The sequence below is a fragment of the Hibiscus syriacus genome, unplaced genomic scaffold, assembly GCF_006381635.1.
Source record: "Hibiscus syriacus cultivar Baekdansim isolate YM2019G1 unplaced genomic scaffold, ASM638163v2 tig00111136_pilon, whole genome shotgun sequence".
In the NCBI taxonomy this organism is placed as follows: Eukaryota; Viridiplantae; Streptophyta; class Magnoliopsida; order Malvales; family Malvaceae; genus Hibiscus; species Hibiscus syriacus.
Genome location: NW_024062993.1, coordinates 1 through 25,263, shown reverse-complemented (window position 1 = coordinate 25,263; position 25,263 = coordinate 1). Strand labels below are relative to the sequence as shown.

General features: G+C 36.5%; 2 protein-coding genes and 1 pseudogene across 3 annotated transcripts; 1 reads left to right on the top strand and 2 right to left on the bottom strand.

Annotated features, from left to right (window-relative positions):
- Window positions 1–43: 43 nt before the first annotated feature.
- On the top strand, window positions 44–4,839 carry LOC120154616 (annotated as a pseudogene).
- A 5,580-nt stretch (window positions 4,840–10,419) lies between these two features.
- Window positions 10,420–11,195, bottom strand: LOC120154611 (PRA1 family protein F2-like). Its single transcript, XM_039166302.1, has one exon. The coding sequence runs from the start codon at window positions 11,124–11,126 to the stop codon at window positions 10,578–10,580; it is 549 nt and encodes a 182-aa protein (XP_039022233.1). The 5' UTR covers window positions 11,127–11,195; the 3' UTR covers window positions 10,420–10,577.
- Window positions 11,196–16,512: 5,317 nt separating this feature from the next.
- LOC120154612 (protein FLX-like 3) lies at window positions 16,513–19,414 on the bottom strand. Of its 2 annotated transcripts, XM_039166304.1 has the most exons (6): window positions 19,378–19,414; window positions 19,185–19,240; window positions 18,009–18,549; window positions 17,715–17,860; window positions 16,889–16,965; window positions 16,513–16,791 (listed from the first exon to the last, which is right to left on the bottom strand). In XM_039166304.1, exons 3-6 carry the CDS (start codon window positions 18,536–18,538, stop codon window positions 16,717–16,719), a joined length of 828 nt encoding a protein of 275 aa, XP_039022235.1. In that variant the 5' UTR covers window positions 18,539–18,549; window positions 19,185–19,240; window positions 19,378–19,414; the 3' UTR covers window positions 16,513–16,716. The 2 variants fall into 2 exon arrangements, with proteins under 2 accessions (XP_039022235.1, XP_039022234.1); XM_039166303.1 differs by lacking the exon at window positions 19,378–19,414 and having other exon boundaries at window positions 19,135–19,186.
- Between the last annotated feature and the right edge of the window lie 5,849 nt (window positions 19,415–25,263).

Below are 25,263 nucleotides of genomic sequence, written 5' to 3'. Positions count from 1 at the left end.
GACTGGGAAAACTGATATTTGGATCCGAGTTTTCACGCAGTTCGTTATTCTTGTTTTATCGCTTGAACCCCTTCCAAGGGAAAAAAAAAGCAAAGCTAGTTGTGTTCGTTAGATGTATTGAAGTTCATTTTTAGGGGTTGCTGTTGTTTTGCAGTTGAACAATGGTTTTCTTCTCAATCCAGTGCCTAATTTAAGCTAAAGAGCTTAGTATCCAGTGCCTAATTTAAGCTAAAGAGCTTAGTTTCCTGTTTTCAGAGACAAAAGGCTAGCTAGATCTTCTTCAATTTTGCAATTAGGAAAATGGGTTTTCTTTTTCATTGGAGGGTGACTTATTCCGAGGAGTTAATGTGAATAATTTGAAAAGGGTCCTTTCCTAGTTTCTGGTATCTCTGCAGATTATCTGGAATGGAATAGTTAGCCATGTAGGTCGTAAATGTCCTAGAAGCCAATATGGTGGGGGCAGATCAATAATACATATGTTTTGTTTTGTTTGTGCCTTTTTAAGACTTGTTGTTTTGGCTTCTAAAATGATCATTGGTTTCTGAGAGTTGATCTGTTAAGTGAGGAAAGTTCTCTTGAAATTCTTGGTGCCAAATGAGTCAAGAACAGAAAGGGAAACAGGAAAAAGGCGGCTCTAATGCAGCCGAGAAAGTTGTCGTTGCTGTTAAGGCATCCAAAGAAATTCCCAAGACTGCTCTAGTGTGGGCTTTGACTCATGTTGTTCAGCCTGGAGATTGCATTACATTGCTTGTTGTTGTTCCTTCACCTGGCTCAGGTACTATTGTCTGGTTTTGATTCTACCTGCGACATTTGCTGTATTGGACTGTTTTGAATGTTAATAGTGATTTATGTTATTTACTAAGCTTTTAAAACATTGATTACTGCTCATGGTAACTTTTGAACTTCACTGTCCAAGTGGTTTGGTTATACTGTATTCCACAATTGGTGTTTCCGTCTGAAGAAGTTAGTGTTTCTTGTTCCCATGAGCATGTTAGGCTATGTTGTGGCACAGAGAAATGTGATCAAAGCTGGGAAGAGTCATAATTAATTAGGAATGATTGTGGTGCTTAACTTATGAAAAATTCTCTTTATCTTCATTTTCTTCAATAACCCCAGCTTGTCTGTTAAATGCTGTACTCCAGGTAGAAAATGGAGTTTTCCAAGCTTTACCGGGGACTGCGCCGGTAGGAAGTCTCACTCAGGATCAAATTCAGAGCAAAAATCTGATATCACTGATTCCTTCTCACAAATGATTCTTCAGCTTCATGATGTTTATGATCCAAACAAGGTAAATAACTTGCTCTGGGTGCTCAAGTAGGTTACTGTTTTATCTAAATGTCCTGGCCTGCTAATGCTTTGTTTCCCAACCTAACTGAACAGATCAATGTCAAGATAAAAATTGTTCCTGGATCATCATCTGGAGAGGTGGCTCTCGAGGCCAAGCGAGCTCTAGCTAGATGGGTTGTATTGGACAAGTAACATCCTGTTTCCTCTATTTCTTCTTCCTTTTTGTTTCCCTTCCCCTTTTTCTTTTGTGTTTGATCTAAAAGGATATATACTCACTCTTCGAATATCCCCATCCTTTTGTCTTTGTTTCTTGGATTTTCTAGGAAGCTTAAGCACGAGGAAAAACGATGCATTGAGGAGTTGCGATGCAACATTGTGGTTATGAAGAATTCACAGGCAAAAGTTCTCCGCTTAAATTTGGTTGGATCATCTGAGAAGGAAACTGAAGCATCTTGTCAATTAAATTCTGGGACAGGTGGAGCGTCTGAAAAGTATTCCCAAAACAAAGATGCGCCATCTGGTTCTATTCTAGGATCAGTTGTCACTCCAACTAGTAGTCCAGAGCTCGGGAAACCATTTACCGCTACTGAAGCAGGAACTTCTTCAGTGTCTAGCTCCGATCCAGGCACTTCTCCTTTTTTCAACTCAGAAGGGAATGGAGACCTAAAGAAGGTGGAATCGTTGGTCATTAAAGAAATTGAGGATCTTGATGAATGTGGTTCCGACCCAGAGAGTGAAAATTTATCCTTAGCTGCAACGAGTTTAAGGTTCCAACCATGGATAACAGAGTATCTTACTTCTCATCGTCAATCCTCCGGACACCTTGAAGAAACTTCAGGAAGAGTTCATGATGGGGCCCAAGCTTCAACAACAAAAGCCTTGCTGGATAAATTTTCAGAACTTAATAGAGAGGCTGGCATTGGAATATCAAGTTTTAGGAGTGATACTGAATTTAGTGGAAACGTGAGGGAAGCAGTTTCATTATCGAGAAATGCCCCTCTTGGCCCTCCTCCATTGTGTTCAATATGTCAGCATAAGGCACCTGAATTTGGAAAACCACCAAGGTGGTTTACCTATGCTGAATTGGAGCTTGCAACTGGTGGGTTTTCACAATCTAATTTCTTGGCCAAAGGTGGGTTTGGATCTGTTCATAGAGGGCTACTCCCGGATGGTCAGGCGATTGCAGTTAAGCAGCTCAAATTGGCTAGTTCTCAAGGAGATGTTGAGTTCTGCTCAGAGGTGGAAGTCCTGAGCTGTGCTCAGCACAGGAATGTTGTTATGCTGATTGGATTCTGCATCGAGGATAGAAGGCGCTTGCTCGTTTATGAGTACATATGCAATGGATCCCTGGATTCTCATCTATATGGTATTTCTTTTTGTTGAAGTAGAATAAACTTTTCATGTTGATCTAATGCAACTGTGATACATATACGTTCCTTATTTGTCCTGATCAGTGGTTCCTTCAAAGGGTTTTCTGTGATGGCTTTGAGCCTTAAAAGAGCTTGTTTTGACTGTACCATAATTTTCTTGTCTTTCAGGGCGTCATCGGGAACCTCTAGAATGGTCTGCACGACAAAAGATTGCAGTAGGAGCTGCTAGAGGTCTGAGATACCTACATGAAGAATGCAGAGTTGGCTGCATTGTGCACCGTGACATGCGGCCAAACAACATCCTCATCACCCATGATTTTGAACCTTTGGTATGCTGACTTTCTAACTCCTCTGCATCGTTTTGAATTTGGTAATTAAAGGCTAAAAATTTCATTATTTCTTGCCTTGACATTAAGGAGAATCGTTTAGTTTTTTCCTTCTTTTTTCTAGTAAAATATCTTTGATGCGTAAACTACGAATTTTTTTTAGTGGTCAAATTTTAAAGGGTTTCACTCAGTTGGCATTTAATTTTTCCAACATAAGCATTAGTAGTGCTTCCAAACTTATTAACTTAAATACTTTTAAATAGATGATAGGAGAAGCCATTTGTGTAAGTAATCCTTTCATAGCTTTCTTGAATAATTGTATCTACAGGTGTTCATTCAGTTTTGGTTTTGACAGGTTGGCGATTTTGGCCTTGCAAGATGGCAACCTGACGGTGATACTGGAGTGGAAACCAGAGTTATTGGAACATTTGGGTAGTCTTCAAAGACTTCTTTTACCCCTTTTATAATTTTAACATCCCTATATGCCATTGCAGATTTCAATAATGATTTATGCTGTGATATAGGTATTTGGCACCAGAATATGCTCAAAGTGCCAAATCACAGAAAAAGCCGATGTTTATTCCTTCGGAATTTTGTTAATTGAACTAGTTACTGGACGGAAAGCTGTGGACCTTAATAGGCCAAAGGACCAGCAATGTCTTACTGAATGGGTAATTTTGAAACTTGGCTTGTATAGTCTTTATTCTAATATAACTTTTAACAACAATTTTTAAAATACATGATGCCATCTGCCATACGAATGAAGGGCCAAAACAAGATTACTTATTGCTTATGTTATGATCTTGAATAGGCACGTCCACTTTTGGAAGAATATGCCATAGATGAATTGGTGGACCCCAGATTGAAGGATCGCTATTCTGAACACGAATTCTATTGCATGCTTCATGCTGCGTCATTATGCGTGAGGCGAGATCCTCATTCTAGGCCTCGCATGTCGCAGGTTCTGAGAAATTTTATACCTTTTGCAGCATATTATTTTCTTAGTGTTATTTGTATATATAATCTTTGTGACCTTAAAACCAATGCAAACTCAAGTACTCAACGCAAACATAGGTTGACTATTGAAGTTGTGTTGAAGTGTTTATTTGAATAAACAATTGTCTCTTTGTTATTTTCCTAGCCGTATATTTTCTGATTTCATTTTTGGAATGGAAGACATAAATGGTTAGATATCAGATTATGTTGCTTAGAGTGTAATGTATTTGGAACCAATGCCTTTGGGTTTACAAAAATCTCTTCTTTTTCAAATCATGAATTTTGAAGTCAGTAAGTCACTGCTCAATATGTTTCGGAATATTTTGCTGATTGCTTGAATGCTCTTGCGCAACAGGTGCTCCGCATATTGGAAGGTGATGTGCTCATGAATGCAAATTACTCATCGCCAGGTTACGATGCCGACAACCTTAGTGGCCGGTTATGGACAGAGCAGCAACGGCATTAGAGTGGGCCACTCACTAGTGATTCCTTAGACGGGTTCAGCGGAAAGATCTCCCTTGACGGAGTAAGGCCAAGAACAAGGCGGACTTCATGTGAAGATCATTTGTAAAAGGCTTGCTTACTGGGTTTCTTAACACACGGTAAGCTATATACATGTTACATATATCGCCTTTCTGTGGTATTTTCTTTTAGTATTTAGATTTTGCTTTGTATACAAGTAGTAGTGGAAGCAAGGTTTTTAGTAGGGTTTTTGTATTTCTTTTTGGAAATGCCCATTGTCAAAAGGTATGGTGAATATGCCTCTTCTAAATTTTAAATCAATGGATCAGCTTGAGAAATTTGCTTCCTTCCCTCTCTTTTACATGCTTTGTACTATAAATTCGAGTAATTCAATCTTTATGCGATTCGATATTGGTGCAACTGTGAGGCAAATTGTACTCCCAACAGATAATCGAAGTTCGAACCTTGGTTGGGAGGGGTAGTCGAACCCCGAAGACCGTAAGAATGCTGACCTATGTTGCACTGATACGGATACGGGGACAGGAAACGGCAATTTCTAAAATTACAGGGTACGGGGACGGTAAGGGTACGACATATAAAATAATTTTAAAATTATAAATAGATTTAAAAAATTATAAATAAAGTCAAATATCAATACTCAAATCACAATATTAAGTTTAGAATAATAAAATTCATAAACAAATCACAATATTAAAATATCAAATCTCAAGATTCAAACCACAATATTAATTCTAGAATAATAAAATTTATAATCAAACATTCATAAATTTCAAGTGATCCATAACTCTAGAAAGAAAATGGTGTAAAACATTCATATTCATATAAAAAAAAAATTTGGGGTCAATTTCGGTGGTCCATAAATTTCACGTTTAGGAAAACATATTTTTCCCTTTAATTTTATATTTAACCAAGTATGAACCGTCTGATTAAACAAATTATTAAGACAAGAACACTGACGTGGCTAATATGGTAACAATATCTTCATCGGTCAACCTACACCAATAACTTTTATATATACAAAAAAAAATTGTCACAATCTGTGCTAATATGTTATTATTTTATTTTAATTTATTAAATATTATTAATTAAAATAAATTCTAGTGCATATATAAAAATATTCTCTCCTATTTGTCCATATATGTAAATTACATATATCTCCACTACATCTGTAATTCCATTACATACATAAATAACATTATCTCTCAAGGAAAGAGCTCCCACCCAAGCCAAGAACAATTCCGACCATGGCAGAAGAATTTCATGCAGGGATTTGTGGAAGTAAAAGCATGGGACCTTGTAGGAAGGTACTAAAGATCCAGGAAGCAAACGCAACCAGTTTTCATGGATACTTCCGGTGTGTATCCTGGAAGCTCGTCTGCCCATCAACTTGTCATATTCTTCCTCTTTATATGCCACTCTCTTTCTTTTCCACTCAATTCATCAATGGCTTCTCACGAAGAAACATACGCCTTGGAACTCATCAGGCAACACCTCCTCGCTGATTTTGCTTCCATGGAACCCCAGAAACCGTCGTCTTCTCTGAGCCAACGCCGTCCTTCTATCAACGTCACCATCCCACCACAGCCCAAACAGCTTACCGTCTATGTTGCACGGGAACGGCAGAGGAAGGGGTTTCAAGTACCCGAAACGTCCCCAGCGAGCACCGAAACGTCCCCCGTATTGTTCGGCCGTACCCTGCCACCGTGGCACATCCCCGGTACGTACCCCGGCCGTCTCCGTATCGTCCCCGTGCCAGGGACGTTTCGGGTACTTGAAACGCCCTTCCTCTGCCGTCCCCGTGCAACATAGTTGCTGACATTGGTAAGGGATTTTGTTTGACAGTGCAAAGGCAGGGGTGTGGGACCAGTTGCTTTGAATCTATTATTGGTGAGCAGAAAGTAAAAATGTATTTTTGAAAGTTCATGGTAAAAAGACTGGTTTTGTTTTCCCCATTGTTTTGTTTTAGACTGAAACAGGCAAAGCCGACAAAAAATGTCTGTAATTTTTCCCTTGCATGAAGAAACAGACAAAACTTGGGGCTTTGAAGTAATGGGATTTTGAAGTCATTCATTCAAGCAAATGCTGAAACATCCTTATCATCTTTAACAGTAAAAAAGCTCATTGTTTTTCCATAACATGAAAATTACCCGGCCGTTGCATGTTTTTCATGACACAAGGCTGAAAGATGGGTCATACCAGAAGGTGCAATTTTTTCGTACCCTGTTTTTAGTGGGATGCCTTGACACCCAATGGGGTCGGTTGTTTTTGTTGTCTTTATCTTTCTTACCTCTGCAACATTGATTTGTCCTCTTGTGTTCTTTGGTCTGGTTTTGAACAGGCATGTTCTTTTTTGCGTGTGAAAAGTTAGCCGTTTCATGAATTTCAGTGTGGTGATAGCTAAAACCCTATTTCCATAAAACAAATATGATGAATTCGTTGGGGCATTATAATAATTATTTAGGTTTGGGTCAATTTTTTAGCCCTAAATCCGACTCCAATTTTTTCCTTCACAAAATTCACTTTTGAATTCGAATTTCAAAAGAAAAAATCTAACTCTATTGGATCAAGGGGGAACTCACTAGCTTCGGGTACTTAACAAAAGCAAAAACTGACCATCCATGCAAATAGTGAACAAGTTTACCAGGTGAATAATCCATCTCATAAATGCACTGAAATCAGTAAGTCATCCCAATACAAATGGGATGCTTCCCTTTTGGACCCTTTCTATTTGCAAATTGTCGGTTGAATTCGAGTTGCTCGCAAGTTTTTCGAGTTAGGTATAAAAAGTTTGTTTCACCTCTTTAAGAACTCGAGTCGCGTATGTTGAAAATAGAAACTGCAAAATGAAATCGTTAGCACCGACTGTAAATTAATAAAAATGATTAAACAATAAATCGAACAATCGTGTCATGATATAAAACACTGCCTTAGAAACGAATTTCGCCTCGAAGTGTGTAATCACTTCTATATAGTGGTCGTCCCTTGAGGTTAATACAACTCACTGAAAAATCGTATACCCGAATTTTCAGAGTGAACTATTAAGGGATTGTTCTTCTCACGATAAAAAGGAAGAAAACCTTTCGAAGGATTTATAAGAAAGAAGATTTTTATTGTTGGATAATTGAAATGAGAGAACAAACCTCTCTATTTATAGGCTTACATAAGGGATAAAAACATAAAACAATAAATCAGTAATAAATCACTGATTTAATTTCAAAAATGAAATGTTGTGAATTTTCTTTTATAGCTGATTGAACCTGGCCTCAAAATTGTCCAGATTCATTCATGAATATAGCTGATGAGACAACTTTTAAATCAGCAAATAAATTGCTGAAAAGCCACGAAATTTAAGATGTTGTCTGCTATCATAATGATACTAACCTAGCCCCAATCAGAAATTAACAGCTAGCATAGCTGTTAAAATACAACAAATTAAATTTCGTATTTCCATAATGTCAACCATTTGACAGATAATTCCAGCAATTAATCTGACCAATTTGAAAATTTATTTGCCTATAAAAATGTTTTAAAAATTCTCATTTCAATTTCAAAGAAATTCTTTCGTATCTTCTCTAAAAACATAAACACATATTACCACAACTAAACAACAACAATGGCACACATGTAAGGGAGTCATCTAACCACACTTAACAAGGGAGGGAAAGAATTCCCCTTTAAATACCTTTCCAAAGGTATTTTTCCTCCCAATGTGGGATAGGTGCCCTTAACTTTTAGGGACAACTAATAGAGTTCATTCAATTCAAGTACTGACTGAGTTTGATCGAATCAAATTCGAATAACTTACGACTTATCTCGTCTCATTTACAGTCATAACCAACATAATGCAGGCTTAATAACCAACCAATTGCTACAAGTGATCAAACCACTAAAGAAGCATGTAAAAGAGTTGAGGATGCTTGGATTTTGGTTAGCAAAGCTAGTTCCATAGAAAATGAATGATCCCATCCCATCTTTAAATTCAAGAGGAAAATGTTTGCTCCAACCGGAGAGAGAAGCTTGTTGTTATACTTGGTTACTTGCTAAAATACATGTCAGCATCACCCATTTAAAGTTTTGAACACTCTTTTTATATACATAATGAGCCAGACTTGCAGTGTATACTTTCCCAAAACTTGGGTATATTTTACATTCCACATTTTACAATGCTTCCAATTTCTAATATGGTCCAAATATGGAAAAAAAAAACAATGAGTTTAATTATCCTAAAGTTAAATATGATTCATGGGAGTCAATAAGATCGTGTATCATAATGAAAGAGTTATGCTATGAATCAAGGTCTATGAATTACAGCATTAAGTTCATATACCTCAAAATCTGCAAATGCAATTCATCATTGTTTGAAGAATCAGCATTGTCACCCCCATACGTAAAATCACCCTAACATGAGTAGGTGATAAACGATCATGGTGAAGGTGCAGAGGCTCAGACATGTATGCACTCATTTGTTCCTTTTTTTCCCCAGCACTCATTTGTCCAATCAAGTGGTGTCACATATCACCATCTAATTCGAGATTAAACTTGTTAAATTGAATTAAAACTATGCCCAAATGTTGCGGATGACATCTATCGAATAGAGCAAAATCGTAACTGATAATTTGAGAAAATAAAATATGAAGATGAAAAAGACACAAAATTTACGTGGAAAACCCCTAAATAATATAGGGTAAAAACCACGGGCAACGGTAGAAGAATTTCACTATGAGAAAATAGGAATTACAACTTCTCTCGATCTACCAAGGAGAAAACAATGATAATTCTCTCTTGATAAAAAGGAGAAAACAACTCTCAAGAAACTCTCTAAATTCTCTCTAGTATTGGAAGAAAGCTAGAATGCTTTGGGATGATTTTGAAGCTAAATGAGCTAGGGTATTATAGTTAAAGTTTAAGGACTAATTTGTAAATACCCTAAATTACAATGACTAAATTGTGTAATTTACCCTTTAGAAAAATTCAACAAATGCTGCTAATTTTCTTCTCCCACAATTTCGATGCATTAATGCACCGAAAGCAGCCGAAACAATTGACTTTTAACACCAAATTGATAGAATATATAAATATTGAGGACTAAATGTATAATTATAAAATTAGATAATTAGGTGATCTGATCGACAAAATTAAAAAATGTGATCAAGTGATATGATCGACACAATTAAAAGATCAATGATCAAATTGAAAAACAATAATAGTTAAGTGATTGCTAGTATAGCTTACCCATAAATCTACAAATCCATACACCAACCAAAATCATGAATTTAATTAAATGAATTTTCAACAAAATATTATGTTTGAATTTCAAAACCGAAACACATGAACCATAGCAAAAGACATAACAGAGCATTCAGTTCCGATGTAGGGCAAACCAAGTATTAGCATCAGATTATCCCAAACATTTAACTACAAAACAAGATTCGGCTCTTGCATATGTAATGTTATGTAATGGCTTCTAACTTCAAATCACATGTCAAAATGCCCTTTTCCTTTGCCTGCTTTAACATTTTCTTTTTGCCATAAAGCTACATGCCCCATATGAGTTCTATCATCACGGCCACAATCACTAGGGACGGGAATTTCCCAACCAGACATTCCAACCTGACTTTATAAGATCGTCTTTTTCTTTTTAATTTAGGTTTATATTGAATCATGTTTTAAGTGAAAAATACTTAAATCTAGTCCGGCCTAAAATAATATATATATCCTTTAAATGTTTAAGGATAATTACAATAATGTTTTATATTCTTTTCGATCAGGTCCCTATTCTACCTAATAAAAATAAATTATACATGTGTGTATATTACCTGACTAGGTGTAAATGTTTAGATCTCCTTTTATATATATATATGACGTATATTTGAATAACAATATAAATACAACTAGACCGATACTCGTATCCGACACTAATGTCTGAAAAAGTAGCATGCAAGCAATCAGTGTGAAAGTGAAAGTGAAAGATCATGTTATTACCAAATACACAGAAAAATACAAATCAATCGTCAAGAACAATAACCTTAACCAGACTTTCAGAATACAGTTTACTCTGCCAATTATCATCAACTATTCACTTAAAACAATGGAAAGAGAGAAAGGAAACCCAGAGTTACGAAGATGATGAAGGTCCAGAAATCAAGCCAGCATTTTCTTCATCATACAAATCATCTGTCTTCCTCAACGAGGTGTGCAACAAGACGACAACCGCACCGATCGAAACCGAAACCAAAATGTTGCCGGTCACATCAATCAACAGCAATAACACGAAGGTAGAAAGTCCCAGTGCAATGAGAATAACACAATCGTCGATCGTGCGGTTGAAAACAACTAAGGGTTCGTCCCGCAGGAAGTACAAGAACAACCAAAGGGCCATCATGATAACGAGGACTACGAGGGAGATTGGGTGCCATTGTAGGCTGATGAAAAGGATGATGAGCACGATCATGGTGTAATTCATGCGGAAGTAACACACGTTAGTTTTGAACCTGGAAATGGCTTCGGAGAGAGTCCGAGGGAGGTTGATGGAGTGGGTGTTGAACATGAGTTTCCATGGACGTCGAGCTCCGAGGCCCTCTTGAATACGGTCTTTGGCTCGAGAAAGGTATTTGAGGTTTGCCGAGGGCAATGAGGAAGTCGGGATCGTGCCATAGGTTGTCATGGCCAAAACAAAATTTCCAAGGCTTTGTTTTTGGGGTAATGGAGAGAAAGGAAATCAAGAAAGGGAAGATGGTCGTAGGGGTTAAGCAATAAAGCGTTTATGAAGGGAGCGGGACGATGTCTTTAAAGATGCGATGCGTTTCATTTACTTATTTTTTATTTATTTTAAATATATTCTTAAATGAAGTTAAAATTTACTCCATATTATAAGAAAACAGAATTTTAGTCCATTTACTAAAAAAAGAATATTTTAATTCAAAATGTTGAAATTATAATTAATTGACTTAAATATTTCAGTTTTAGCATCATTTGTGTCTTTGTCAATTTTGAAATTAACAAATTAATTCCTTTCAAATGACATTCGCCCAAATGTGATGAGATGAATTTTTAAATAAAATTAAAAAAAATATATAATTTTAAAAATTTTAATCATTTTTAATGGAATACGTACTCTCACCCCAAACATAAGTATTATAATTAAATTCCCATTATTTTTATTAGTAATTTATTATTTTATTTTTGATAATTTTTACATAAAATTTCTTAAATACTTATGAAATCTAAATATAAAATTAATCAAGAGTTTTTAAAACTATTTTTGTGTGTGCCCCTGACTGTACTTGAAATCTCTAATGTAGCTTCGTAAATTTGTTTGGTTTGCAATTTTTATATTTTGGATTGAATAACTAATGTATTGTGTAATTACTTTTGATTCAAATAAACTCACTAAAAAAATCATATTCTAACTTAAAATTCTATTGTCTTGCTTGCAAATATAATACAAACCATAATTTAGAAAGTAACATTAAATATTTGTTTTATTTTTGTAAATATATTTTAAATCTTAAAATTCGACTTTGATTGCCTTCAAATAGAAAAAGAGGCAAAAAACTCGACTTTAATTACATAAACTTCAGCAGTAATCTTTATTTTTATTACAATATTTATATTAATATCCCCGAGATGTTTAAAGTCCAAACTACCCTTCCATTCAAAAGAAGGATAAGTTAGAGAAAATACTACACCAAGACGTAGGGACAGCAATAATGGTTGGATTCAAAACAGAGACGTGGGCATGGCCAATAGGCAATTCCGTGTGAAGCAAAGATAATACAGATCATAAACAAGCAATGCAAGAGCCTGTAATAATATAACTTTTATGTGTGTCAGTTTGTTTTTGACAATGTGCGTCTGTGTTGTAATTTAGAGGATTGGCTTTTTATAGAAGATCAAATTATTTAGGTCTACTTTTTCTGTCATGCATGCAAGCTAATCATGTAGGTGAATTTAAATGTGATTTAAAGATGGGGTAAACAGGAAAAGAAACTGATATTAGTCGGATAAGGATTATCCATGCAAAGTATAAACCCTTTTGATGTTGATTTATGATTGATAAGGCTGTATCCTTTTTTTTATGAAAATGTTAAATGAATCGAAACGGGGTTTATATGAAAACCTAATTGGTTGATCAATGATCATACCAAGGAATTGCGATTGAATTATGCCATCACTGGAGATTTCAGGAGATCCGAGAATGAAATGGTGATAGAAAGAGATGGTTGATATTAGCCTATGACTACAATTGCAGGAAAGGACTTACCTCATTCATTTATATTTCCTCCATCTCATGTGATATATACATGATCTTCTTTCTTCACCTTATTGCATGATGCATGCAGGTTCTCATCTGCAAACATTAAAAACATAAAATTAGGAAGAATCCAGGGTTGAAATGTCAATTTTCATTGTAAGGAAAGTTGACTAATAAAAAGAATCTTCTTTAGATTAGGAGTGATAAACAGGCAACAATTCTATTTAACCACCAAAATGATCTTAAAGAAACTGCAATTATACATTAACTGGTGTAAAAGAACTTGCAAGCAATGCATCAATCCACAAATCACATTCACATCTACTCCTGCCTCCACTTCTACAATCACGTAAACATCTTATTAATACAGCATTCGTAAAAGAACTGCTAGTCATGTTTTCCACATATCTTTGGTTATGTGAAGGAAAGCAAGCAAATAGCGACTCTCTAATGATGTTCATCCAGCTGTCCTTGATCAAGCTCACATTCGTAGAAAATAGATCTATTTTTCTTCACATTGTTAGCATGACGGAGGAAAACATAATTCCAAAAACAAGGAAACTATTCCCAGATGAGGTTTGCATCCAGCCAATTCCACCTTTCAAGACTCCATCTGTAGGATAAAATCACTACTTTCTCCTATAAATACAGTTCTCTAGCTATTGAAGCAGAATGATTCGGATCTTGATCCCATTAAGAATAAAGATACCACAATAAGTAGTCAGAGATACAAAATTTTCACTTCTTCTACCAGCCTGGCATCAAAATATCAGAGCAGGAAAAAAGTTTAGCTTGTACGTGTGATTCATCAATCCAACAGATTTTATCTATCTAGTTAAAGAACCCACTCAAGTTGTGTTCTTAGATATCTTCGTAGATTGTTGCTTGGCCAGCTCCTTTCCAATTAAATGGGGAAGAAAAACTACTATCCTCAGAAGTGGCACTATTTGCAACCCCTTCTACAAGTCGTATAAATTCTAAATCAACTTTAATGAATATCTTAATTGTATGTATTTTCAAGTGAATCGTATCAGTCTAGAAGTGTCCAACCAAATGTTCCAAATAGAACTACAATCTTCTAAGTTCTATCATCCTTGAGCACTTGGAATAAAATGTTTCCACTTCCAATCCAAGAGTATTAGTCCGACACAACCAATGGAATATCTCAACACAAATTGGCACAAACAAGTGCCTGATAGCATGATAACTCTGACCTTTTGTCTGCAAAACCTTATCCTCGTACAAATCCTTGACAAATGACAAATGCATATCCACTAACTAATATAACTATAAATTAGTTAACCGGAAATCTAATTAAACCAGAGAAAGGTATAAATCTAAGAAAGTTAGCAAGGATTCGAGTATGAAAGATTAAGAAATTCTCCATCACGACAATGTTATTATATTTAACCACCTAAGAGATAGGTCTAGCTATGTAAAGCAGGAAATGCCAAATTAAAAGAATGATATCAAAGATAGAGCGTCAGGGAAGTTCAACTTAAAAAGAAATTGAAGATCCATGGAACACATAGAAAACACAGAAAACTTGCCTATGTAAGTACCGATCAGTAATCAGCCTCTTCCACATGGCTTCCCATCATCTTTTAGATATATTTCCATGTCTTTGAATAACGGAACTACTTGTAATCCTGTAGGTGGCAGGAATACATTGGCCACTGAGAAACTTTGCAGGACAAAAAAAGACAGCAGAGCTGTAGACTTGCACCAGAACAAACTGCAGAATTGCAGATGATTCTACGGACAGGGTATAAAACTGCAGATGATGGATATGAATTTAATCAATGGATGAACAGAAAACTTCCTTCAATCAAGGGGCAGTGAGTTGTCTTCGAGCACCATGTGTGTTCTGAAAGGATGTACCCATAGAACCGGACCATTTCCGCAAGCAGATTCAATAACTCAATATTTCCAAAATCCAGATCCTTTTCTATGTGTACAACATATGCCACCTACTGCATAAGCTTTATACTAGAATTCCCTCAAGCAAAGAAAATGCGATCAATCCCTATTGCTAAACTTTCTTTTAATTCTGGTACGAGTGGGAGAAAATGTTACGACTCAAGATGAATACTGCTACTGCAGACACAAATGTGTACATTTGGCTCACTTTTCTTAGCTGGTAAAATCATTTTTTTAAACTTCTATCACCTTAGGAAATTATAAGTAGTTCTACCAACTTCTACAAACAATGTCAAGATAAATACTTCATCCAAGATACCTCACATCAAAATCCACGAGACGTCAAAACCAATTATGGTCTAGCTCTTCAGCACATTCTCAACAGACCATAAGAATATATGGAAATAATTACTTTTTCATCAGTTTTCCAAATAATATATTCCAAAATGTAATAATAACATAGGAACCAAATTCCAAGAAAGATATCTAAATAGGTCCTCATTTGGGTGCACACCGTACCATTTTATATTATTCCCTAAAACATTTGACCTCCAAGCTTCAAACACGTACACCACCATATGTCAGTGGATGCGAAAGGGAACCTCCAGTAAATTTAAGACAAATGGTTCTCCTCTTAAGTGTTGCTAGCAAGAAGAGCTCCAAATACCTAAAAGCACAGCACGTCCTCTAACTTTGCCACAACCATACATCATATGCCACAACAGCATAAATCAAGAAATAAGAGCTAATAAAAGCACACAAAAGGGCAGCTCCTGAATGCTTTAAACAATATGCTTCTAAAGCATGAGGCCATTCTCATTATCCAATTGAATGTCTATATCATTTGAGAGAAGAATCCATTCACACATATTTCTTTTCCTGACAAAACTCCAACTTATAACACCCTGAATTACATGTCAAAACTGCACAACAACTTTGAAGGAATAGCATGCACTCGAAATTTGATTCAACTCCCAACAATGTCCATAAAGTGACTGTTAGAAGCTAGTCGAACCATATCCACCCACAGACTTTTTCTCCCAGGTCAAACTCTCAGAATGCATATATCCAGAACCAAAATATAACATGCAAATAATATCCCATTTATTTTACATAGAAAATAATACACTCAAGATCAACATATCCACCTTCGATGATATTCACCAAATGGTAACTTCCAATTTTCAAGAGAAAAATGCCCTCCAACAAAAACACTAGTATTCAAGTGCTGCATAAGATAACCTAGTAAATAAAATAATTTACTAAGACAAAGACATACAGTTTATGTCTAATTGGACGCTACATTATCTTTCTGCAACAAGACAAAATGTCATTGCAGCGTTCTATGATCTATCAAAGACAGATGGTTCCAGGAATTTTGCCAAATAGGTCAAAAAAGTAGCATGTATATTAACGTGTAAGTACTTTCCTATCCAAAAAAAACCAAAAGCTTCATTCATGCGTCGTAAACTTCAAATTGACCCCAGATTAACTACCTTATTTAGGGGGCAACATTTCTACCTAAAGTAGCATTAGCTACATTATCTTTCTGACACAAGACAAAACATCATTGCAGCCTTCTATGATCTACTATCAAAGACAGATGGTTCCAGGAATTTTGCCGAATAGGTCAAAAGGGTAGGGTAGATGTATGTTAACATGTAGGTAGTAACCAAAAGCTTCGTTCATGGCTGTAAACTTCAAATGGACCCAAGATTAACTACCTTATTTAGGGGGGCAGAATTTATACCTAAAGTAGCATTAGTTATATTCAAGTAGCACAGTTCATAAAATAAATAAATAAACAACAATAAAAAAATGATGATGAAGAATTTGACCCAACAGAAGTTAAAATTATCATATTACGGTTTCATGTATATAAGGAGTAACACTTCCACTACCAACGAAAAGAAAACAACACAGAATCTTATATAAGAAGCTTAACATGACTAATGATGTATTAGATAAAAATTACTGATTTGGCAGGCAAATATAGAGGATGAACTCCACATTGTCCAATATTTTGCACTTCCAAAATGGAGCAACAATTTCACCTTTCTTCCGTCATGCAAAAACTCTCCTAGCGACGTGTAGTGCGAGGCTTCTCCCAAGTCCCAGGACGAGGACCATGAAAAGGACCATTATCAGAAGCAGCCTGTTAAGTAAAAAAAGTGTTAATTGGGAAAAAAAATCCCAACGTATTAGATTTATGCTCAAACAAATAAATCAAACAAGAAGATGAGTATAGATACCAGATGAGCCCCATATCCTTCATATGATGCAGGAAATGCCCCCTCTGAACTGTTGAATTTCATTCCATATGGTCCACCTTGAGCCACCAATTATCAAGACATTGAGATTAGAAGCAACATAAAACAATGATGCTCTATAGTGAATACATGATATAAACTAAACCATTGTTTATGAACTCTAGACAAAAGAGAAAATTATAGTTACCATCATACAATTGTGCAGACCAAAAGTGAAAGGCAAAAAACAGGAATCGTGAATGCAGGTTTAATGGAATCCAAAAAATGCACCTGACCATTTGAACTTCAGACTTTTCACAAGAAGGTCCCAAGTTGTAAGCCTCATAATTTTAAAAAGAGGAAGGGTGTTATGGACCACATCTATTCAAGGAAAGGCCATTATATAAGTTCGATTTTCTATTTAAGGCTTAGGTTGTGATTTTATTTCCTTCCTTAGGTTCTTGATTATGCTTTTTATTTCAGTTTATTTATTTTCCTTTTAACAATAGGTTTCCTCTTATGTAATGAAACTTGTCCTTATTTAAAGGGACTAATGAAGTAAGAAAGCCCTACGTCAGAATTAAAAAAAATATGAAGATCTTGTTCTCTCTTCTAAGTAGTCCTGTGGTTTCAGTCTCCCTCCGAAAAGCTGAATCATAAATCCAAAACATGAGATCATAAGATAGCAACAGAGGGGGAAGGGTAACGAACTCCATTACATTCTACTGGTCTTGGTAGGAAAGATTATAAAATTTTGTCAGACGGTATAGAAATTTTGGAGACACAAAGTGTGGAAAGTAACCAGCCAGATAATATAAGTAGATCATACCAGCAGCCCAAGGTCTACCATCTACAACGGAAAGTTCTGCACGCAGCTTTTCAACTTCACGTGCCATGGAGACCATGTTCTTCTCCATTGCTTGTCTCTGCTCCATCAGCTCACTATTTGCCTTCTTTTCATAATCAATGGCATTCCTATTAAATATATTTTTAATTTAGCATTTAAATAATAACTGGATATATGAATTATTAGCACTGGAAGTTAAACTCTCAACAGAAACTTCCATTTGTTTGAATTTTTTAAAAAAGAAAAAAATAAGTGAAAAAGGAGTAAGGTATGTACCTTGCACGCATCAACTCCTGGTGCAGGCCATCAATTTCTGCTCTTAAAACATATATCTGTTGATTATCTGCTTGCAGCCTGGCCACATCTTGCTTGAGAGTCTGAACTTGGCCAGTTAGTTCCTGCTTAAAATTATTTAGTTTTCGAACTTCTGCACGGAGTTGCACAGCCTCCTTCTTCAGTGGCTCATTTGCACGGAGATCTGCCTCCAGCTTCAAGCCTCTGTCAATAAGTGCCCTCGAGTGCAGCTCTTGCTCAGCACGAATGTCACCAATGACGAGATTCAAACGGTGAATTTCATCTTTCGCAGCACAAAGCTCTTGTTGTATAGCCATTCGATCTTCTGCCAGCCTGCTGTTATCACTCAAAAGCCTCCGCATTTCTGCATGTTGCATCTCAAGTTCTTCCTCCAGCAACGCAGGATGAGGAGGTCGCTGTGGCGGAGGAGGACCACGGTGGAAAGGTCTTTCAGGAGGAAATCCACGCCTGTCGATGAAGGCCTCACGAGGAATGCGGTGTCTGCCAGCCATTTTAAATAACTCTGGGGAAATACAACACAATAAAATAATCTTTGGTCAGCTTTTATGAATATTTGAATTGTTTTTAAATCAGCAAATATTTGAATTATTTTTAAATCAGCTTTTATGAATACTGTGCCGATGAAAGAAATAGTATACACTCGCAGCATTTTCACACAAAAACTGTTAATCAAAACCTTCATGAAATTTATGTGGTCTATTTCCAAGAGGAAAAAGATACATTAACCATATGGCAAGTGGCAACTGGATCCAAAGATGTTCCATTGTTGATAACCAGAACAAAAAGAGCTAAATTAAAAATCAGAAGCACCAAGAGGAAAAGGATACATTAACCATTGCCTGGATTGGACCCCCACCAATACCAGGAGAAAAAAAAAAGAAAAAAAATTGAATCCCGTTGGTTCTATAAAATATCCACATCTGAAACACTAGAAACCAAATTCCATTAAAACAACTTGAAATTTCTAATCATATATTTCCGATTTTGCAATATTAAGTTCTCTTCTAAAATATATAAAAATTAAAAAAAGACGCGAGGAAGAAGTTAGAAGATCAAAACCATGCATTTAGAAAATAGCTAAAAAAACCTTTGAATCCCCAATGTAAAACAGTGAAAAAAACCATTATTTCGTCGTACTTGAGCAATTGAGCGGGGGGGTCTCGCTTCTTCTCTTTGATTCAAATCTGATTAGCCTGCACAGCCAAACAGTGAATTAAGAAGAAAAAAAACTAACAGCTCAAGAAGAAGAAGAAACTTTTTAAGAAACATCCGAGTTTCTGTTAATGTTACTGGAAGAATAATAAAACGGAAAAATGAATATGATTAAAACCTGAGAATACAAAACGAACGATTAGGGTTTGTTAAAAGGGACTTGATCGAAATGGTATAAAACCATTTTTTTCCTCTGAGATGAGCAGCAGCTAGCTTAGAGTCGGTCACACGCGAACAAGTATATAAATTGGGTAAACTAGACCCAATGTCACTCTCGTTTGTTTTTCATCTTATTTTAATCACTGATCTTTTAATATTTATGTTTTGATCACTTAGGTTATCAATTTATTATAATTTGATCATTGAACTGTTAACTCTCCTCACTCATTTAGCAGAAGTTTGTCATGGCACGGAAATAAAATTCTGTTTTCTCTAAAATGAAACCTTAATTTAATTGACATCTTCGTTATTTTAACGAAAAAGTTGGCTAAAAATTACGGGTTGGAGTAGCAAACCATGCAATAACATGGCAACAATTGATTTAAAAGAGTAATCCTCAAGAAAACTATACATTTCGTAGCAAAAGGAAAACACGAAACATGAAATTCAGGTAGCACTTCAAAAATTCTAAAAGAAAGTAAAATATCCAAGTTTCAACAATGGATTATCAAGTCATAACTGAGGTATGGATTTCGCTCGGATGAATTAAGTAGAGCTTTATCTTCATCGAGCCGATTCTTCTCCTCGGGATCTTTCGGTTTCACTTTCTTTTTCTCTTCCAATATATATTTAAAAAGTTCACGCTGCTGTTGTTGGATATATGAACTGCAAAACTACACCGTTAGCACTGACTGAAAATATAAACAGTAATTAAGAAGAACAGATTCGTAAACCGTGTCGTGGTAAGAACCACTGCCTTAGAAACGAATTCGCCTCGATGTGTGTAATCGCTGCAGTAGGCGGACCGTCCCCCGAGGTTAACACGGTCGCTCCGAATTCCGTACACCCGAAACCGGAGTGGACTGCTGGTGGTATTGCACTTCTGATCGGAAAGCACTCAGAGAGAACTCACAGAGAGAACTTTAGAAAACACTTTGGTAAGTGAATTGTGAATGTTTTGGAGTGAGTTGAGAAGCTGAATATAGCTCTCTATTTATAGGCTAGAAATAGGGTTAAAGTCGTCCATAAAATTTCAGGATTAAACCTCTTATTTGTAACAGCTGAAACGACTAGATGAACCTGACTCAGAAATAGTCCAGGTTCATTGTATCATTATTCAGCTGTTATAACTCCCGAAATTATATCATGTAACCCCTGGAATTAAATCAAATAACTCCTGTAACTCCTGATATTAACAGCTTGTCTCCTCTGTACAAAGCTGTAAATCAGTCCAGGTACATCTTAACGTTTCTGATTTAATTTAGGAATAAACTGTTTAATTTCTGATAAAAAATAATTCAGCTGTTATTATTTGAAATTCAAACAGTCCTCAGCAGCCTATAATATCAGTTGATATCTTCACATTTTCCATTTGTTTCTTTCAAAGAGAAATTCCTCAAGAATTTTCTCTAAAAAGATAGTATCCGCGCGGACGTGTCGAAGACACGTATTACCACGACCACGACCACGACCTCGACCTCGACCTCGACCTCGACCACGACCACGACCACGAGCCGAGCCGAGCCGAGCCGAGCCGTGTCGTGCCGAGCCGAGACGAGACGGACGGACGGCGGCGGCGGTGCGCGAGAGCCCCCCTTGTTCTCTATCACTCAACAAGGAAGTGGAATGTCAAGCCTTAAATACCATTCCCAATAGTGTTTCCAACACTATGTGGGATTGAGCATTACCAACATTCCCCCACTAATGCGAAAGAAATCTTCTGAAACTCGAAAACAAGCTTTCCAGAAGAGTAATAGCGAGATTAGTTGCTTAAGCACTAGTGAACATATCTGGAACTAGTACATAGTGATGATGAGCAATCCTTCTCTTAGATAAGTGAAACTAGTCTGGAACTTTCTAAGATCAGGGTAAACTCATAACACACAACTAACCCTTCATCCACCTGAGTCCTCGATGTGTAAGATATATATATACAAAAGTATATATTTGGCCATCTTACCTCAGGATTCTAGTAAGTGTGCTAGAAAAATAGCCCAACATTTTTCATAGAAGGCGGCTAACCCTTCTCACTTACATAGGTTATTCATCAAGTTTATCTCAACATAAACCACCCTTTAAAAAGGAATATGAAATAATTAAGAGCTTTTATAATAGCTCAACCTCACAAAGGGTATGGTGACTTTTTCAAGTTCATTATAAATGAACCACCCAAACTCTGGGCTAAGAAGTCATTAAGAATAAATATTCAACCTCATTTATCGGTAAATTCAATAAGTCCTTCTCACTAGAACCATCCAAATACTTGGATTTGAATTTATTAAGAGTTTAACAAACTCAACCTTTCTGTCGGTAAGTTCATCATTCCTACCCACTCACTCTGGGTTATGAACTTATTAAGAATAGATATTCAGCCAAAATCGGTAAATTCATCAAGTCTTTCTCACTAAGACCACCCAAAGCCTAGGCTATGAATTTATTAAGAGCAATTAAGCTCATCCTGGGCATGCACATTATTCATCATAGGGATAGGCAGTAGGAAGTGCACTATGAGTCTTTCCATGGTTTCGTTTGACCACATGGAACTTAGATAACTAAGTTGGGTATCCACCATGAATTCCTCAACCAATGGGCTTTAGACCCATCCCCCTCGACGAATCTAGGACCAGCTTCCGACTTAACCCTTGGTAAGTGGATCTGCTAGGTTCCTTTCCGACTTCACATACTCTAAAGAGAGCACTCCATTCTTTATCAAGTGTCTAACTGATTCATGTCTTATGCGAATGTGTCTTTTCTTACCATTGTAAGCTTGGTTCTTAGCCACACATATCGCAGCTTGTGAATCACACAACAATGAAACTGGAGGAGTCGGTCTTCCCCACAACGGAATATCTGCTAACAAGCTTCTGAGCCACTCGGCTTCTTGCCCAGCTAGGTCAAGAGCTATAAACTCTGACTCCATGGTAGAACGAGCAATACAAGTCTGCTTTGATGATTTCCACGAGATCGCTGCTCCACCCAAAGTAAAAACATACCCGCTCGTAGAGCTTACCTCATCATTATCAGAAACCCAGTTGGCATCACAATATCCTTCCAATACCGCAGGAAAGCCAACAAACTCAAGTTTCCAATTCACAGTACCCTTAAGATACTTCAGTAAGCGTTTAAGCGCAATCCAGTGCTCACCACTCGGATTATGAGTATATCTACTTAGTCTACTCACAGCATAAGCAATATCAGGCCGAGTATAGTTCATTAAGAACATTAAACTTCCGATTAATTTAGCATATTCAGTTTGGGAAACACTACTTCCTTTATTCTTAACTAGATGTATGCTAGGGTCATAAGGAGTTCGACAGGGACGACATCAAAACTGTCAAATTTCTTTAGCACTTTCTCTATATAATGTGCTTGACATAAAGAAAATCCCTTCTCAGTTTTGGTAATTTTGACTCCTAAGATTACATCTACTTCTCCCAAATCTGTCATCTCAAACTTAGTGGACAAGAAATTTTAACTTTGTTAATGGACTCAATGTTAGAACTGAAAATCAACATGTCGTCAACATAAAGACTTATGATAACACATTCAGTTTCAAACATCTTCGAATACACACAAGCATCCGAACCATTCACAACAAAACCAAAACTAAGAATAGTTTTATGAAATTTCTCATACCACTGTTTAGGAGCCTGCTTAAGTCCATAGAGTGACTTTTGAGTCTACAAACTTTGCCTTCCATACCAGGTGCCTCAAACCTAGTGGCTGCTCCATGTAAATCTCCTCATCTAGATCCCATTCAAGAAAGCAGTCTTAACATCCATTTGATGTACCTGCAACTTATGAATAGAGGCTAGTGCAAATAATGCACGAATCGTTGAGATTTTTGTAACGGGAGAGTATGTATCAAAGTAGTCTAAACCAAACCTTTGAGTGAACCCTTTGAGACTAACCTTGCCTTGTATCGCTGAATCGAACCATCTGGCCTTAGTTTCTTCCGGAAGGACCATTTGTTGGAGATGGTTTGAATCCCTTAGGCAAGTCAACTAATTCCCAAGTATGATTAGACATTATCGATTCTAGTTCATCATTAACAGCGCTTTTCCAAAAACTAGCATCGATAGATCTTATAGCTTCTTCAAAAGTTTTAGGATCCTCATCTAATAGAAAAATTTGAGCTATAGGTCTGAAATGAAGTCTAAATCATTTATCTCAGAAATAAAGGAAGTAATAAAATCTGGTCCAAAAGAGGTTTCAACTCTTTGCCTTTTACTTTCTAGGCTCAAAATCATTTGTTCAGAAGACCTAGCAGGTTACTAGAAGAAGTTAATGGAATATATTCTATTTGTGTTTCAATATTATTCTCGGTTCCTTTAAAGGAAAAGTATTTTCAAAGAAAACGCATCTCTTGATTCACAAATAGAATAATCTTGTAAAAGCATGAATCTGTATGCAGCACTATTCGTAGCATACCCTATAAACACTGCATCAACGGTTTTAGGTCCGATGGTGACTTCTTAAAGTCTGGCAAGCCCACTTTAGCCAGACACCCCACACTTTCAGGTATTGTAAATTAGGAGCGTATCCTTTCCACAATTCATATGGGGTAGAATCTAATTTCTTATGAGGAACTCGGTTCAAGATATGAGTTGCCGATAGAATGAGAGATAACCCAGAACTTATTAGTAAAGAATTCATCATCTCTTTTAAAGTTCTATTTTTCCTTTCGGCTATACCATTCTGTTGAGGAAAATAGGGGGCTGATGTTTCATGAATTATGCCATTCTTTTCACAAATATCTTTTAAGAAATTAGATCCATATTCACCACCTCTATCAGATCTAACTCGTTTGATTCTCCTATCTAACTGATTTTCAACTTCTGCCTTATAAATAAGAAAGAAGTTTTCAGCTTCATCTTTAGTTCTTAGGAGATAAACTTTTGTATATCTTGAATAATCATCTACAAAGTTATGTAGTAGTGTTTTCCTCCTTACTTTCAGTGTGTTTCTAAAATCTGCTAGATCAGTATGAATGAGTTCTAACAGTTCAGTCTTTCTATTAGAAACAGTCTTAAAGTGAGGTTTAGTATGCTTAGCTTCTACACAAATCTCACATTTATTAAAGCTAGTTGTGTCTAGTTTAGGCAGAACATTCATATTCATTAATTTCTTTAAAGCATGAATATTCACGTGTCCTAATCTAGCATGCCACATATCAATGGATTCAACAATATAAGCAGAAGTGGTAGCTTTATTTTCATTAAATTGAGTTCTATGACAAATAAATCATTGCTTAAAAACCCTTTCCCCACATAATCACCATTCGGGAAAGTACAGTTTATTGCCTCAAAAACTACACTTAATGCCTGCCTTATTCAGAAGCCCACCACTTATCAAATTTCTACGCAAGGCAGGTACATACAGAACATTATTTAAAGCCAGAGTTTTACCAGAAGTCAGCTTGAGTAAAACCTTGCCTTTGCCTAGCACTTCAGAGCTGCTAGAGTTCCCATGTACACACGTTTCACCAGTGTTTCCATCCTCGAACTCAGTGAAAAACTCCTTCCTTGCGCAGAAATGCTTCGAAGCGCCAGTGTCAACTACCCATTCTGAACTGTTCTCCACCAGATTAACTTCTGAGACCACCGCAGCATGATCTCATCATCTTCTTCTACAACGTGGCATCTGTGGCTTGTTGTCATTCTGGCGGTCTGAGCGTGTTGGCATTGGTAAGCCTTGTGGCCAGGTAAACCGCAGACATAACACTTGAACGTCTTTCCTTCCGGTTTGGCCTTTCCTGACTTCTTGAAGTTGGTAGCCTTCTGTGGTTTCGTCTTTTGTCTTGATTCCCACGTTATGATCTCTTAAATTTGGACTCAACCAAGTT

Bases quoted from the DNA above. Each gene is read 5' to 3' on its own strand.
- LOC120154611 (XM_039166302.1), bottom strand. From the start codon at position 11,126: ATGACAACCTATGGCACGATCCCGACTTCCTCATTGCCCTCGGCAAAC.
- LOC120154612 (XM_039166303.1), bottom strand. From the start codon at position 19,171: ATGGTTTTTTTCACTGTTTTACATTGGGGATTCAAAG. The intron at 18,550-19,134 runs GTTTTTTTAGCT...GTATTTCCCCAG, and splicing joins TTTACATTGGGGATTCAAAG to AGTTATTTAAAATGGCTGGC. The intron at 16,792-16,888 runs GTATCTATACTC...TTTACTTAACAG, and splicing joins AAGGATATGGGGCTCATCTG to GCTGCTTCTGATAATGGTCC.